Source organism: Phalacrocorax carbo, chromosome 14, assembly GCF_963921805.1.
Source record: "Phalacrocorax carbo chromosome 14, bPhaCar2.1, whole genome shotgun sequence".
NCBI lineage: Eukaryota > Metazoa > Chordata > Aves > Suliformes > Phalacrocoracidae > Phalacrocorax > Phalacrocorax carbo.
In genome coordinates this window covers 10,200,963-10,219,091 of record NC_087526.1, presented here as the reverse complement: position 1 = coordinate 10,219,091, position 18,129 = coordinate 10,200,963, and the positions used below count along the sequence as shown (strand labels likewise).

At 40.1% G+C, this 18,129-nt stretch overlaps 1 protein-coding gene and 1 long non-coding RNA gene across 2 annotated transcripts in view; one reads left to right on the top strand and one right to left on the bottom strand.

Annotated features, from left to right (window-relative positions):
* LOC135315737 (uncharacterized) overlaps nt 1-18,129 on the bottom strand; it is a 138,858-nt gene that overhangs the window by 105,632 nt on the left and 15,097 nt on the right. The window lies entirely within an intron of this gene.
* Nucleotides 4,427-17,391, top strand: LOC104053519 (protein-glutamine gamma-glutamyltransferase 6). Its single transcript, XM_009514966.2, has 11 exons — nt 4,427-4,814; nt 5,329-5,447; nt 6,634-6,762; nt 7,602-7,779; nt 8,608-8,743; nt 9,789-9,892; nt 11,851-12,093; nt 12,709-13,044; nt 14,040-14,197; nt 15,888-16,021; nt 17,238-17,391. Exons 1-11 carry the CDS (start codon nt 4,679-4,681, stop codon nt 17,389-17,391), a joined length of 1,827 nt encoding a protein of 608 aa, XP_009513261.2. The 5' UTR covers nt 4,427-4,678.

Genomic DNA, 18,129 nt, shown 5'->3' with positions numbered 1-18,129 from the left:
AACTCTGTGTGCTTCCAAGAAAGAATGAATTATATGCAGTTATGTGAAAGATCTTCAGGCAGACATGCCAAAAAAAAAAGGTGGTTTATGTTATGCAAAGTCATGATGCTACTGAGGGACAGTAACACTAATATATTATAAATCTACTTAGAACACTCCACATCCCATACATCCACGTTGTACGATAGGTATATTTGTCTACACCTGCCCTCTCTATGTATAGTCTCCAAAAACCCAAACCGACACAAACCAAACCATCCAAAATTAAGTTTCTTCTGTCTACTTAAGACCATATTTCCTTCATTAGATCCAATTTGGGACGTTTTCCTCTAAATAGTTAAGACACCAGGATACTCTTTAACATCTTTCCTCAGCCATTCATGCGTTTTAAATAATCATAATTAGATTCAAGATTATGCAATTAGAGCAGTCATAAGTAGACGCTCACGTAAGACATCAGTACAAAAACAGTAACTAGTAACCACAGGTCACACCCAGCTTGTATAAACTCTAGCTTATGTAGTGAAGTCAAGAGACCTAAGCCTTTCATCAATCGTGCTGGTGGAAGAGGATTCAGAATGTTCTTGCACACTTTTGTATCTGTAACCTGAACTACGCACAAGTGTGGAAAAGAAGAAAGAAACCTTATGGGGGGTAAGTTAAAAACAGCCTGATTGCTCCAGACATCACTCTTCCAATACAGATGAGTGACATTTGCTGAGGAAACATGATAAATTACATCTAGTTGTTCTTTTGGCAATTTAGCCCTTTTTAGGTTAAATGCATTTATAGTTTATTCTACTAGAACTGATTTTCTTTTTTTATATATATATCATGGGTCTTGAACGTATTCTTTTTTCCTGTAACATAGAAAAATAGAGTAAGAAAATATTTTTCTATCATATCCATTAACTACTCTATACAGTGCATTTGCAGCCACCTAAACAACATTGTTGTCTAGTGCTTTGGGCATCAAACTGCCACATAGAAGTCCCAGGGTCTAATCCCTCTCTGATATGGAATTGGTGTCTGGCCTCAGACAGGTCACTTGATGACCTCTGGACTCCGTGTTCACCTCCCTACAGAGTGGCTGTGTTATTCTGTGTGCTGTTTTGTTGAAGTGCAATCCCAGTATCTATACATTACACTGCACTTGCTCTCACTCTCAGGCTCTCCGGAAAGTTCTCTAGTTAGAAAGATGTATCATATAATACATAGGCACACAGAGAGTCTATCTACAATTTAGCCTAAGGATTTTTTTCTGTTATAGCTTCAGCTTTCTGTCAGAGGCAACAAGAACCCTCTGTGCGTAATGATCAGCATTTCCAACAGTGATCACCAATTCTGCAGACTTTGTTTATGAGCATGCTCCCAATGTCCACCCATTAGAGGATAAACACTTCTTCCAACAGATTTTTAGATGTTTGACCAATCGTACATTGACAGGATTATTGAAAATATGTTTTTCCAGCAGAGGGATACTAAAAGCAGAAAAAGAAATTATAAGATTTAAATTGAAACTGCAAAGATCAAAACAAGGAGAAATTTGAAGTACACATGGACAAAAGACTGGTATCAGGCTTTATTGTGCTCTTGCCCCATATGTAAACCGGTTTTTGCTGACGTCCTGCACATATTCACTGGAAACACCTCTGTCCCCGTGGACTTTGTAAGGCAAACCAAATTATTAATGCAGTAAATTCTAGAACTAACCAACACTACCCACTGCCTTCTTTACCTTTCCTAGTTCTCCAGGTGTTCCCTCTTACTCTGTTTTATGTCTTCTCTTTGCCTATGATGTTCCACTCTGAAAGTCTTAGCAGCACTGTTTAGGTCCCTAAATGTCAGAGTCCCACTTGTACCAAACCCATGGCTCAGTTGCTATTAAATCCTATACGTGCTACATTTTTATTTGCAGACATGCAGAATGCTCTTAGTTATCTGCATCGCTGCACAACTAATGACGCACATGGTCCCCAGCCCGAAGAGCCTGGACATTTAACTTGCACCATTCAGGATACGCAGGGGTAGGATATACATCGGTAAAGTGTTGCAACGTTAACTTCTTTTCAAACTCTGAGCCCAAGTACACCTCAGAAATATGTTCTAATTAATTCTTAAATTAGAGGATCTGATGTTAGGAATGCTGTTTTCTGTAGGTCCTTTTCAATTAAATATATTTAAGTCAGGAAAATAAAGTGATGATGCAAGCTAGAAACTTTCTAGGCATTTTACCTCACATGACTCAAATGTCACACCCCTATCAATGGAATTTTTTTCTCCAGGTGACATATCTGAAGCACGAGCCTTCACTTAACTGAAAATACTCAAACATGTTTGTCCTTACAAACTACAGGAAAGCAACTTGCTCAAAGGTCTTACTGCAGCCTCAGAACTGCATGTGCACATTCATGTTTCTTCCAAAAAGATGAAAAATTAGTACAGTTATGACTACATCAAGACTTCACAAAACATAATTCTGTGCTGCAAACACAGCAGAAAACTCAGATCCCACCCCTCTATTTCTATAGCAGAACCCTACGGATTCCCTCAGCTATGAACCTCATTCCAGATGATTCAAGGTGTGCTAAACCAAGCCCTGTACCTCTGTTCAGTGAAATGATGGCAGTGTTGCTTACAGCAGCATTAGTCTGCAAAGGGCTAACATGCTTTAGTCCTGCAGGAAATTTCCTTCAAGCGAAATTCCTCAGGAATATCAAACTGGGGAAGGACACTTCACAAACACATGTGTTCATAGAAGGGTCTGTATTTTTCTCCTTTGTTTTCGCTTGTTTGTTGGGGTTTTGTTGTAGTTGTTTTAATTGCCTGAGGAACAAGAAAGGTTGAAAGCTTTTGTGATCTGTGCTTCAGTGTCCCATTTTGAAGAGCAGGCAACATATCATGAGACAACAGAGCGACCCATAGCACTGCCTCAAGATATGCCACTCCTAATCCTACCATCTGTCCTCTGCTGGTTATCTTTTTCCAACAGTGTATGAAATAACACCCAGCTTCAAGCAACAAGAGTGTAAATTAACGGAGATATAAGATACATGAGAAGATAATGTGCAAGTTCGACAATGAAGATACTAGCCTTCTGTTCACCACCTGTCATACAGTGTTTCCAGGATCAGGCACGCACTTGCTCATGAGAGCAAGTCTAATACTTCTTTCTGTACAGCTGTAAAGCATCCTGGGAACTAGAGATCCCCACAGGAAACGAGCAGGAACATGGTGGAACAGAACAGTCTCTTCAAACTTTAACAAAGTCTTACCTAAATACAACAGGGTTTTGATTTTTTTTTTTAATCAAAGATGAATTCTCTGAATGGATGTTTTCTTCTGTCTCTGAAAGATGCCTGCAGAAAAGACATTTTAGCTGTTCCTTTCAGTTGTTATTCTGCAATTTTTAGTAATGACAGTGGATTTTTCTGTTTTCTTAGAGCATATAACTCCACCTTTATATAAATATAATAAAACTACTACATTAGAAAAGCTGAAAAGATGTACAGGTTTGAAGGAGAAATGTTTTTCATTAACTTGCCTTGTGTCTTTCTAGTCCTGAAAATAGCAAATGTCAATTGGCAATCCAAACTAAACAAAGCTGCACACCACACCTCGGATTACAGCAGCACAGAAGCAATCCTGAGGAGAGGACAGGCCTTCAGCATCACTCTGAACCTCCAAACAGCGGTGCAATCTGGGGACAACTTCACCTTTATTGCCAGCACAGGTAATTTTCCCGTGGCACTCACCTCACTTCCAATTCACTCCAGCACCAAAACACTAGTGCCGTACAGCTCTATGTGGTGCATTCCTGAATCATTAAGCTTTTCCTGTACCATTCAGGATTCATTGTCCTTTTAGCCTCAGGAGCTCCCATTTTAAAGTTCAATCTGTACCTTAAGGCAATAGACAGTTAAGGTAATCATTAATAGAATGGTAAGGGCCATCCTCATCTAAAAATGAGCCCGTATCTCTGCTCCTAAGGACATACCTGCAATACTGCAAGTTGTCTTCATTCTGTGGCCCCTGAACATTTTCCAGCTCTACCTCTCACGGACCATCATCCCCCATTTGTCTCCTCTCCTGACTCTGTACTTCACCTGTTTAAACTCCCCTTGATGAATTTAATGTGTTCCCTATTACTAAAACAGTCTACATGACCCCTCCATTCATCAGACTCCCACTTGCATCTTCCCAAAAGGCTTCTCCACAAAATCCTCCAGGCAGCTGCTGACTCTTAATGAAATGTGTACTAGCATGTGTGGCCCATCCTGCCTACATATTTTTGAACTGCCAGATTTTCAGGACAACAAGCTTGCCTCCTCACTTGTCTAGAACGATTATGGGCATGCTCACCTTTACTGGGTCGTGCACATAACGCGGAGGGCTGCATAGTACGATTCTATGGATTGGAGTGCAGCTAGTTTACATTGAATAAGCATTTGATCTGATAAGACACAATCTTGCAACGTAGTCATTAAAATAATACGGACTTGCGATCATCACTGACCCCCAGTTTGTCCCCTGCAGCTGTCATTCAGAATTGCTGTGCTTCTTCCCTCTGGCAGGACCTTCTCCAGCAGAATCACAGCAGACCAAGGCCATATTTAACCTTTCTGAGGAGGGTGCCAGTGGCTGGAGCGCAACCCAAGAGCCCAGTGAGCCTGGCTGCATGAACTTCATGATATTCAGCCCAGCTGATGCTGTCATTGGACGATACAAACTCAAACTTCAGATTGTTTCTGGGAACAAGGTCTCTTCAACATTCTTGGGCCAGTTTGTGCTACTCTTCAATCCCTGGTGTCCAAGTATGTTTTGATGTATCACATCCTTCAAAAACTCATTGTCTGAGTCAGGAAATCTGGGTGTCACAGTAAAGCACGTACCTGACGGTCATAGCTACAGAAAGATATTTTTTTTGCTCAAAGTCTAGGATCGAGTTTTTGCCCTTTCTTCAGTGCTGCAATGCATCAAAGATCCAGCCTCTTGCTTGCAGAATAAAAAATCAGAGGCAGGAAATATTCCAAATATTTATTTTATAATTTTTTCCTACTGATACTTGTGTTCAGTTGTAAACTAAGCAATAACTACTAGTAAGACCCATACTGATATTAGTGAAGGGACAGGAGAATAGTCAGTTCCGTCAAAGGAACTTCATGCTTATTTTATTCACCGTAGATACTCTCTAGAGGTATAGCAGGGAGCCATAGGCCTGAATGCACAGGCAGCCTGACCTGTTCCCTAGAACTCCCCTTGAAGTGAGATTTTCAGTTACAGCAAAACAGCTTTCCTTTCAGCAAGCATGTCTCATTCTGCTTCTAGATGATGATGTCTATATGGCTAATGAAGAGGAGAGACAGGAGTATGTCCTGAATGACAGTGGAATCATATTTCAGGGACTGGAAAAATATATTCAACAAGAAGCCTGGAACTATGGACAGGTAAACAGCATCACCTATTCCGGAACTTTGAAAACAAGAACAGTGGATATATAGGGTTTTGAGGAGAGAGAATCATTATCTCATAGTGTAAGAGTTCAGGATTCCTCTCACTTATGATTTTATTGCAGATATATGTCTCACTTATCAATACATTACAGCAGCACCAGGATCATTTCACCTGTCTGGCATAAAATAAATATAAAATAAAGGAAACAAAGCACAATTTTAGTTTCTTTTGCCTATTACACAAACTGGCAAAATTCTACTTGTTTCTTGACCCTTGTAAAGGGCAAAGGAAGCCATTCCAGTATTAACCTCTACGTATTGCGAGGCTAATACATCTAAATATTTACAGAATTGGTTCAGTAATGGGGCAGAAGACACTAAAAGGATACCCCAAATCTACTCAACTGAAACAAGTTGGAATTTCTGAAAATCAGTTTGGCCTTCTAAGCATAACTGCTACAAATACAGTCATAACTACAGCCCAACTGTAGTCACATAGCTATCCTGCAACTTGTTGGGCCAGTCAAAACATTTCTGACCACTTCACGTCTTACAACTGCACCAGCAGTTGCACAGACAACATTTCTATTAATCCTCCTGATCTCTGTGGCTACTATTATACTAATGAATGAAACAGCTAGATCTGCTTTGTGTCTCAGAGGTCAAGTGGCATCCTTGCCTGACCACATCCATACAGCATAGCACTTTGGCATTCTCTGGGCCTAACACAGTATCTCTGTGACCCTAATCCTCAGTAATGATTCTGTGGGTTTCTTTCAGTTCCGATCATCTGATACAAGGTGAAGGCGGCCCATCAGAGTGAAGCTTTCACAACAGAGGGGTACCTGTAGGGACATGACAGGATGTGGGAGGGCAAAGCCTGCTGAGCCAGACCTGAAGTGGGCTTGTCTGTTCCACCAGGCCACGTAATGTCTTCATGAATGCTAGTAGCTATGGCCCCAAACCATGCTCATAAACATGCCGTCTTTAACATACTGTGGAGAGTCAGCAGCCTAGTGCTTATGCTTTCCTCTTGGCTCCGTTTTCTTTAACAGTACAGAAAAACACCTGTATTATCAACATCATTCTATTGTGCTAGGAGAAAGAAAATAGGTAGGGAGGTTATCCTTGGGTTTATTTATTAAATTAGCCTTTAATATATTGCTTGGTTTGATTTCAGTTTGAAGAGGATATCCTTGATATCTCTCTGGCTATACTGGATCGAAGCCTGAACCACCAGGAGGATCCAGCTGTTGATGTATCCAAGCGGAACAATCCTATCTATGTGAGCAGGGTTATCAGCGCTATGGTAAAGTGATCAATTAATTACAACTGTCCAATGCACCTACTAGCAAAAACCCCAATACTTTATTGTGAATGCCTCAATGTTTCTTAGGAGTACCTAACTTTTCTGCAAAAAATAGCAACAGAAGAGGTAAAATGGAGATTTATTCTTAAGGAAAAATACCCCAAAAGTTTAATTTACCTGCTTCCCAAAAGCTTCCTTTTCACCCTTTTCGACAGCGCTCACTTTAGGCAATTTCAACTTCAACATGAAGTAAATATACATGAAAAAACTCTACTTAGATGTAGAAAATTACTAAAAGTACAAATACTTAAGAAAAAATCATTAAAAGAGAACTGTTTTCTGTACAACCATACACGACACTTAAACAGGCCTCTCAAATGGATGTGTGCAGATACATGCAAGCACATCTAACAAATTTGATCAAGCTATATGTTCTATATGCACATTTGCAACAAGTGCACATTCAGAGAAAATATGTAGTTCTAGAGGCTTCCAAATAATCACTTGAGAACGTGAACCAATACTGAATACACCGTGTAACAGTATTAATGACACACAGGGAGGTTAAATTAATCAGTGAATAAATAGGCTGGCAGTCAGTACATTTGGGAACATTTGTCCTGAAAAGCAAGGCAGCTTTGAATCATCAAACTCTACAGTCTGATCTGGGTTTGATCCAATTGTTGCACTTTAGCAGATAAAATTCTATCTAAGATTCAAATACTGTGTCCCACCACGCAGCCAATGAGAACAGTGGTACAAAAAGGGTAATTTCTGCCTATTTCCCTCTCCCCTTTTCTGTAAATATTCTAATTCTCTCATGAGAAGAACTCTTTCAGGTTAACAGCAATGATGAAAAAGGAGTAGTGGAAGGGAAGTGGAATGGAAAGTACCGCTCAGGAACCAACCCCTTGCAGTGGAGTGGAAGTGTGACCATCCTTCGAAAGTGGTACAGGGGGAGATACAAACCTGTCCGCTATGGCCAGTGCTGGGTCTTCGCAGGAGTAATGTGCACAGGTATACGTGAAAGGACGAAGAATGCTATCACAAAGGAAGCTTACTAGAATTTCTGTCGTTGTAACTTTGTGATATTATTGTTGAAGCTGTTTCAGCTTTAACAGAGAGAGGGAAGAACCTATGCTCTCCATGCATGAAGGGTTATTTTCTTCTATTTTAAACAGCCACAGGTTGTGATACTGCACCCCAGTTTTGTGAACCGTCAAACAAAACGCAAAGCAGTTTGCCAGGCTGGACTGGTGAAAAGAGCAAGGTTTCCAGTTTCAAAGCTAGGATTCAAAGAAAACCAGTGCTCTTTTAAGTCTGTCTCCTCACAGTGTCAGCTTTCTACTGTTGTGTTTTACCTCCTGGTGGCACAAAACCAAATCACAATTCTGAGGACCTGTAAAGGGAGCTGCAAGTCAGGAAAAGCACTGCATCCTAGCAGTTTCCATTCAGAGCTGCTCTGAGAGACAACAGTCACTTTGGGGAAAATACAAAGGAAAAATAACGCAATCGAGAGGTGTGTCTCAGAGAGGAAGAGTGAAAAGAAGCAGGTAACAGAAATGAAGACAGGGAATAAATAGGGGAGAGAACAGAATGAAGAATGAAAGACTAGAATAAATGGGTGAATTTAACACTTCTTAAAAAGAACATGGCAGCTAAGAATGGCGTGTGAGTGGAACTGTTTTCTAAGCAATTTGCACAATGACTGTGACTTGCATCATATCTGAGAGGAAAGCATCAGAGGGTTTGTTTCCCCACTGAAAACATATACACTAGACTACTAAGCCAAGAAAAACAGAAAAATACTTTCTAAATGCACTTTTATGGTATTCTATATTGCAGTTCTGAGATGCTTGGGAATACCTACTCGTGTTATTACAAACTTCAACTCTGCCCATGACAAGAATATAAATCTGAGTATTGATAAGTACATTGACGTTTCTGGAAAGACCCTGCACTTGACTGAAGACAGCGTGTGGTAAATATTATTTTTTTCTTAATGTTTCTTCCATTATATTCTCCTCTAATTAAAAGACCTAGAATTATACTCCTGAAAAACATCCCCAACCTCATGCTCCCAGTGATATAAAACCCCATACCAAAGAATAAACAGCGTACAGTGTTCAGAAATTCAAAATGTAGTCAGCTTCATCACTCTGAAGAATCAACAGAGATACTTTGTACAATTGCTATTCAACATAAAATTTGAAAACATAACTGCTCATTTTGTCTTGACTGTATAAAAGTTTAAATTAAAAAAAAAGAAAAGTTGAAGAGTGACCAACCTCTTGCCCAAAAATATCAGCTTGTGCCTCAATTCCTAAAGCAGAGCACTCTCAGAAGCCCATAAATTTTAGACCCAGCTCCTGTGCTACACGCTGTTGTCTCAGTCTTTCATGATTACCCTTATACATCCCTTGCATAATACTGAGAAGTTACTAAAGTAAAGGTAATATATTTAATGCAGCTGAGAAAAATTCCATCCCATCCTTTAGGAACAACATGCTGTTTCTTTCACCTCAGAAAAGCTGTTAAAAATTATGCTTTTGACAAACAAGTGCACCGAAAGTATCACACTGCACATGTGTGCTGTACTGCATGCATCCGTGTTTCAGTCACCAACCACCCTAAACCGTGTGGACTGAAAGGGACAAGGGTGACATGAAGTAGGAAGGAACTGTGAATTAAATACCAACAGATAGCAACGTGAGCAGGAGACCTTTGGCTGACCAATATGTTGTTCTGGAATGTCCAGAATTGAATACCTGACTCTGCAATGAATTATTTTCCTTTTAACGTTATTATTTTCATAAGTCCCAACATTTCTCAGAGATCTGAACACAAAAAGCTGGCAAAGAAGGGGAAAGAAGTACTCAGGGAAGGAGTCAGCAGCTGATCTCTACAGAAGAATTTTCATTCACTTGACTAGGGTTACTTCTTGCATTGCACCACAAATGTATCATATCTTTCAATATAAAATTAATCATATGAATCAGGGATTCCCCATTCTACCTCCCTTACAGGAATTTCCATGTCTGGAATGAAAGCTGGTTCATTAGAAGAGATCTTGGCTCTTTTTATGATGGATGGCAGGTTCTGGATGCAACACCCCAGGAAAGAAGCAAAGGTAACACTGTGCTAAATATAAACAGCTGTTGATATCGTTACTCCTAAAGATTGCTACTTAAATTTCAGGACAACTCTCTTCCATCTACTCCCTGGGGATGTAGCATTAATTTGGTGCACAAGGAAAGCAATATCCACATCAGTCTCCAGCAGGTTGCCTTTCTATCAGCCTCTAAATTACCTACCAGCATGCGAATTCCTACTTTTTTTGATCCTCTGCTTCCACAAAACCCAGTGCATCTTAAGTTCACTTATCTCACCCTTGCTTGTCTTAGCTCATAACATTAGACAGATTCATAAAATGACATAGAATAGCTAAGGTTGGAAGGGACCTTCAGAGTTTGTTTACTCCGACCCCCTGCTCAGCACAGGGTCAGTTAGAACAGGTTTCTCAGAACCAGGTCCAGTTGGGTTTTGAATATTTCATATGATGGAGACTCCACAAGCTCTCTGGGCAAGCTGTTGCAGAGTTTGACCTCCCTCATAGAAAAAGTTTTTTTCTTATGTTTAAATGGACTTTTCTGTGTTTCAGTTTGTGCCCACTGCCACTTGTCCTTACACTGGATATCACTGAGGAAAGTCTGATTCTGTCCTTTTTACCTTCCCATCAGATATTTATACACATTGACAAGATTCCCCTGAGCCTTCCCTTCCGCAGGCTGAACAGCCCCAGTTCTCATCCCTTCATCATTTTTGTGGCCCTTTGCAGGACTTGCTCCCTTATGTCTGTATCTTTCTTATACAAGGAGCCCAGAACTGGACACAGCGCTCCAGATGTGGTCTCACCAGTTCTGAGAAGAAGGAAAGGATCATGTCCCTTGACTTGCTGACAACGGTCTTCCTGATGCAGCCCTGGATGTTGCTGGCCTTCCTTGCTGCAAGGGCACATTCCAGGCATTTGACATATTTGCTGGCTTGCATTGGACAAATTTAGTAGCAAAACAAATTGAATCCCCTTTTAGTAAGCTGCTAAGTAAAGATTTTAGAGCTTATAGTCACAGGGTTGAAGCAAAGAGTTTACAACAGGAAATAAAATATGCCCTATGACGCTACCTGATATTTTACAGGACACACTGGAATGTGTAGAAAGATATTTCATATGATGTCCCCATGGCACGCAACAACATGGCATATATGTACAAAGCTACATGAAAGAAGCCCTAAACTATCCTCTGGTTCTGAAACCAAGTGACATAGAATGGCTTTTGTTCACAGCACTGAACTACCCCTCCCAGACCAAATTAATAGCACAGCCTGCTGCAAACAAACCCTGGTCTGTCCCATTTCCTGAATTCTTCACAGCCACTGTCTGAAAGATCACTCTTTGACAAGTGGGGGGGGGGCAGAAAAAAACACACTAAGGAGCTTGCTAGCAAATAAACAGTGTGGACTTGGGTTCACGCTTTGACTCTGGTTTAATTTACTAATACAGACACAACTTCATGGATCTAGTTTGATGACCTCCATCAAAAGATTCATTTGTTTGGCCAGTTAAAACCCATCAAACTTCAGATAAACTGCTTCTCATTCCCCACTTCCAAGTTTACCAGATTTAGCTTTCTGGTTCTTCTCAATGCACATACAGCATTGATGACTCACACCTCGTAAGTCTGTACTTCTGACTTGGCCCCCATCCTCTCCTCTCCTTTCCCTAGACAGCTTACATACAGCCTTGCAAGCTTTGGAGGGTCAGAACACTTCACATAGCACATATCACAAGAAGTGTTAGCTATCCCTAAACATTATTAGCCTTACAACCTTCTCTGTGCTCCTACTTTTTGACAGAAAATGCATGTGGAGTCTCTGGACTTCCTGTTACCATAATGCACAGATTAAGTAAAAACACACTTTATCTAAATGTGTCTTTGGAGTGACTACCTCTCCCTCTTGCTGTCAGCATGAGGATTTGTGTTCTTTCACAATAAGCAGTCATTTAACTTCTCCCTCTCTCTAATACAGGCATATATCAGTGTGGTCCTGCCTCCACCAGAGCCATTAAGGAAGGGGATGTGAACCTGGATTACGACAGCTCATTTGTGTTTGCAGCAGTGAATGCTGACTGTGTTACTTGGATTCACTATAGCAAAAAAAGAAAAGAGAGGATTTATTCTGATACTAGGAAGATTGGAAAATTTATCAGCACCAAAGCAGTGGGCACCAACTCCCGTGTGGATGTCACTGCTAATTACAAATATCCAGAAGGTAAATTCTTTATTACAATTACAATTCAATTTCTTTACTTCTTCTGGAGGAAAGTAACTGTGAATTTTCAAAATCTTAAGGCTCATTGTCAGCTGACAGTGATTCACTATGGCCTTTGTGAGTCTTGATGAAATACTAATATATTCAATACAAAGTCAAAGCTACTTCTGTAAAATGTTCTGTCCCAGCTGTTCTGATCAGCTGGTACAAATATTTCTGTTATGACATTAAGCAATAGCCATTCCGGAGTGTTGTTTGGGGACAGTTTCTGCAAAAGGATTTTTTCACCCTTCTTAGTTTCAGAGGAGATGGCAATTGCCCCAGCTTATGCAGAACTCAGCTCTCCCAGGAGTTCTTTCTACTGCTCACAGCTTCTAAGAGGTGCCCATGAACAGCCAGCTAAAACCAACAGGCATGTTTTACTTTCCAGCCTTCATGACCATGTATATTCATTTGCTTTTGTGTCAAAATTAGCATTTAGGTTAGACCTCACTTTCTCCTCTTGTGTATCGTTGCCTCAGCTTTCCTAAGCTGTATTTACTGAGAGCAGTTATGGCTCCATTGCACTATACCCAGCATGCATGAGAACTCTGACCATGTTATCTTTCAAAGCAGGAACCTCAAAAGAAAGGCAGGTGTATAAAAAAGCACTGAAGCTGCTTGGTGTGAGAAGGACTGGAAAAAGAACCAGAATTAGAAGACGATCTTCAGTAGCATGGAGACAAAATATGACACAGCCTGCTCAAAAACCCGGTATCTCAGGGAAGCTTATCCTTGATGCGACTCCTGTAATTGGCCAGGATATCCTCCTTACCTTGGCACTCAAGAACTTGATCTCAGATTTCAAGACCATAAAGGTTAAACTGAGGGCTTCAGCCATTCTCTACACAAGAAAACCAAAGGCAGAGATTTTGCAGTTGTCTAGGTCTATTAAACTTGGATCTGAAGAAGGTAATTTTAATTTTATTACAGCTTAGGACAAGAGATAGCTTTGATTTGTGGCCAAATCACATAGAAATAACGAATGGCTCAATAAGTGCTTGACATGCAAATGGTTGGAGGTTAAGGCTATTCAGGGAAAGAGAAACATATATATTTGCACTGTCATAAGTATTCACTTTTGGGCACTGTTAGAAAGGATACTGAGCTGGGTGACCTTTTGTGTGACCCAGCACAGCCACTATTAGTTCTACATTATGACCTTTTTTGCTAAAAGAGAACAACTAAGAGACATACACCAGAGATTATTCAGCTACCAGCTCCCCATAAGCAAAGTATAAAGACAGATTAAAGGGGTAAACATACGCCTATGTCTTTTTGCAGCAGGACAGTAACTACAGACTGCCGTAAGAGCTACACCACCTGCAGATAATGGCCTTTGCCCTGCTTTTATAGGGACACTGCTGAAAAATGAGATGTATAGCACAGATGAACTTAACTACCCTCCCAAGCTAACAGACAACACATTATAACTCTTTCCACTGCTCCAGCAGTAGATGAACATTTTTTCTCAATGTACTGAGATCCACTGCCTTCCTCACGGAACAGAGACTTTGACAGTACACCCTCTTTAAGGCAGAGGCTGAACAGCTGCATCAGCAAGGGCATTTGCACCAACCCATCTTTTCACTGCTGCCTTCTTTGCAAGGAAGGAGAGTTAAATGCCCATCTTTAGAGAAATGATAAAAACACCAGCAGGGGTTGCTACACATATCCAACCTCAGAACTGTCCAGCTACCAAATTGTACCTCATCATTTCGTGCTCAATGTGAGCGTACGTAGAAGTCACCTATGAGCACCATTCCTGTCTCTTGGCTGTCAACACCCACAAATGGACAGCCCCGGGGTGACAGCATCCTTGCTGCTTATAATACAAACATATTACAGATAGCTGGTACTTAGACACAGAAGAAGACAGGGAAATTCTGTTTCTATTTCCATTCCAGTGAAAGAGATTTCATTCAAGATCTCCTATTCCCAGTACAAAAACTCTCTGATGGATGACAGGAAGATCCTAGTGACCGCTGTGTGTAAAATCAAACAGGGAGCCTCACTTCTAGTGGAGAAGGATATTGTACTTCAGGATCCTTTTCTCACCATCAAGGTAAAAGCTAGTCCCCTTTGTGACCCTAGAGAGATGTGTTGAGAAGCAGCAGCTAGAATCCTACCTCCATCTACTTCTCATGGGAAGGAGTGTGGGAAGTGAAATCATGCCCGAGGGTGATTTGATCTTGTTGCTCTAGTAATAGGCCATATGACACAAGTGAAATTAAACACACTAAGGAAAAGCAAACCTCTGCAAGGCACAGATGTGCTACGGTATTCTTGCCAGTGCTTGTTGACATGGCACTGATAAAGTTCTCAGTGTTACAAGGGTTACAAGGTAAGATTATCACCGGAGAGACAGATGGACAGACAGACAGAGAGAAACAGAGAGGGACGGAGAGATCTAGTCCATATCTAAGAAGTCTGATCATTCTCTTCCAGTTTATTTAGGAAGCCTGATTTTTACGAAACATCTTCACTGACTAGCTTCACTGGTAATGCCAGGGGCTTTATTACTATTATCATTATTACTAATATTCAAATAAGTTCTTTTACCTTATCAGGTAAAGTGGCACTTTTCACCTTCTGTAACATCTTCCCAAATGATTAATAATTAGAAGTGAAGGCTTTTTTTCCACTTAAGACTGACTTCTGACAAATGTTGTTCAATGGGTAAAAAGCAATTCTTAATTTACAGGAAAGACCATGCACTATGTCTGCCTGGGGACAGTCCTGGGTTTGCATGGCCCATCACATCCACAGAAACTAGCTTAACTTGTTTTGGACAGTTCCGCACATTCATATGCTGTATCAGACATGGAATATAATGCTATCTGCCTACTGTACTGCAAACAACATAGAGGGAATATGATAATTTGCAGCTATCCCAAACCACTCTGTCAGTAGTGTACAGGAAAAGCAAGGTTACACACAGGAATAAAGAGTTTGGATTTTTGTAGGTCTGGAGATTTCTGTATGCCAAGTTCTAGTGAGACTCTGTAAAAAGCCTTCTGTGCTGAATCATGCAAGTAACAGTCAGCTTATATAGGGCAGGCACCTGAATTAAACCATTTCAATTCAGTGACTAAGTTTCAAGAAGGGTTTATGTTTCTGTTGATTGAAACTTCTGCATAAACATACAGTCAATAATACAGAAATGCCATTGGGGTGCTTGACTTCTCCATTATGTTAATTAATATCACATTATCTACAAAGATAACCAGATATGCCAATTCTACTTTATCTCAGTCAAAATAAGGTAATGAATATGCTTATTTGCTACTTGGCTTTCCATTTTTTTTCCCTGAGATGCCACAATTCACCTCTGTCTCACACCTCCAATGTTTTCTAATCCTAAGCCTTTCATTTAGCCTATCTAAAGCTAATTTGAGTTATGGTGCCTACAGTAGTTGGCCATATATGCCAAGTTAATACTTGTATTCTCATTCTGTTCTCACTCTGATAAGTATCAGATACTGTGTTATACATAACACCATACAATGACCTAGTTAAAAAGTTAGGACTAAATGGTAGATTATACAGTAGTTTGTTCTTTCTCAACCACGCTGGATGACTGATTCAAGCCTGAACTCTGATGCCCAGAAATATGTACGTGTATTAATTCCTGAATCCTTCCTGTCCAGGAGATCCTAAGAGGTCAAGCAGTTTGCAATGGGAATGAAAAGAGAAAACCATACGAAAGAAGTGAGACGAATGCCATGGCTAAGCAGATTGTTTTCTCTCTGTAGGTCCTTGGTCCAACAGTGGTACGCAAGGCTGTTACTGTGCAGGTCACATTTACCAACCCACTGTCTGAAGTGGTGACAGACTGTGTGCTGAGAGCAGAAGGTAGCGGCCTGCTCAAAGAGCAACTCAGAATCAAGTACGTAAATGCTATCTGGCTAGCAACTCATTCACTTTGGTGGGAAATCCGGAATAAAAGCGGGATTTTAAAAAAGATTCTGTCAACCTCATGACTTTTGTTTGCACCGACCTTTGACAAAATACCATCACATCAGTACTCTTCATATACTAGCTGGAGTTTTTTACACCTCCTTTGCCAAGATTTGAATTAGAGAATGCTCAGGGAGTAAAAAGATGGCCTGCTTTCAACAACAGTATGTAAATCAGAGTGCTGTAGTTAGTAACTGAATTATATAAAGGGCAAAAATTTAAAAACTTTCTTCTTTGTGTGGTTTGCAAAAGGAAAACCAAACAATCCTTGAAGGGTAAGTGAGAAAGTGACATCATCTTTTTTCCTTCAGATACTAAATTACTAAAGAGCCAGGACATATACTGCAACAAAATAGCTTAAAAATGTGTCCACTGTATCATACCAGTAAGAAATTGTTCCCCCATCTCCTCCAAGGTTATTATTTTAAAAACATTTTTAAAGGTCTTTAAAATATTTATGCTGGGGGAGATAGCACCAAGAAACTGTGAGAAGAAAACAAAAAAAGATAGCAAAAGGTGGATAATTATGTGAATCACTACAGCTTCATTTACACTGAATACAAAATTCAGGTCTAGATCCTGACCTTGAACCTTACCTTGCCTTACCAGCAACAGTATTGCTTAGCTTCAGTACTGCCTTAGGCCCTTTCCCCCCACTCTCTGTTTCCTGGTGCTACTATTGGTCTCCTTGTGTTGGACAGCCAAGAGTCATTTCTAACTATGGACATAAAATCAACAGGTAATTGTATTTACCACACCAAAATACAGCATGAGCATATCTAGACTACTATAAATGTTGTGAGTGTTGAGGGTAACACATACAGTGGGATTTGAGCTCTTCTAAAGATAACCTTTCTGATCATTCCTCAGGTGCTCGATGCGTTTTGCCCTCATGATACAACCCCTAATTCTCTATCACTGGTTGAGAACTGCAACTATTGCACCACATCCATTACAGCTTGATTAGTTCTTCAAGGAGGCTGTGAACATGGAAGGTTATGTCCAACTGTGCTAGGAGCATACAAACACAGCAGCCACTTACTCTGACTCTTCCTTTCCATACTGTCTTAGATTTGGGGACTCTGAAGAACATTTAGCAATAATTTTTCAGCTGCTTGAACTTACAAATGTATTTTCTCTTTTAGTGTGGCAAGAATGGCCCCCATGGAGAGCTCAACAGTCCAATTTGAAATAATTCCCTACAAAAGTGGCACTAGGCAGCTTCAGGTGGACTTGGTTTCCATCCATTTTTCAGGCATTAAGGGGTTTGTGATGCTTGATGTGGCTCCTGCTCAGTGATACAGCCTGTACATCAGTTCAGTTTTGTCTCTGTTTATGAGACTGGTGCATTGTTTGTACATGATTATGACTGGGAGCACAGAAATGCAGACTACTCAGCCAACATAAAGCAAGGTAATATGAACGGAAATTAATAAAAAGGTACTATACACTATATAAGTGTCATCTTTTTCATTCCCTAACCCAGTTTATGGATATTCATGAATAGAATTAGTAGTGGAAATCATTATATAATTTAACTTGAAGGAGAGGATCAAGTGTAATGGTTTTCAGCATTAGAGCCTGTAGCAATGATAGCAGCTAGATTTCCAAGGAATACCATTTCATATCACTGGTTTTGTAGGCTTCATTGAATATAATTTAATTATATTCACTAAATATAACTTTTATTCAGTAATAGCCAAAGTACTATCCCAGTAGCTGACATAATTCAATTCTAAAATTTTATTATTTTCACCTAATTACTAGAAGGAAAATAGAGCAATAAAATATGGCAGTCTCTTCTTATAACTGGAAAAATGAGAAGCTATTCGATAAATAATACTCTTCAGTCCACAGTTTCCCTATTCAGATCATGATTTAATCATGTGATAAATTATAAATAATGAAATATTTGGCAAAGAAATTACTGGGAGTAACAGTATAAAAGCAGTTAAAAGAAACATGCCCTTGATTAAGGAGTGGCAAACACTAGAGCACCTGAAATAGTAACAGGCTGGAATAGCTATTCCTGAAAAT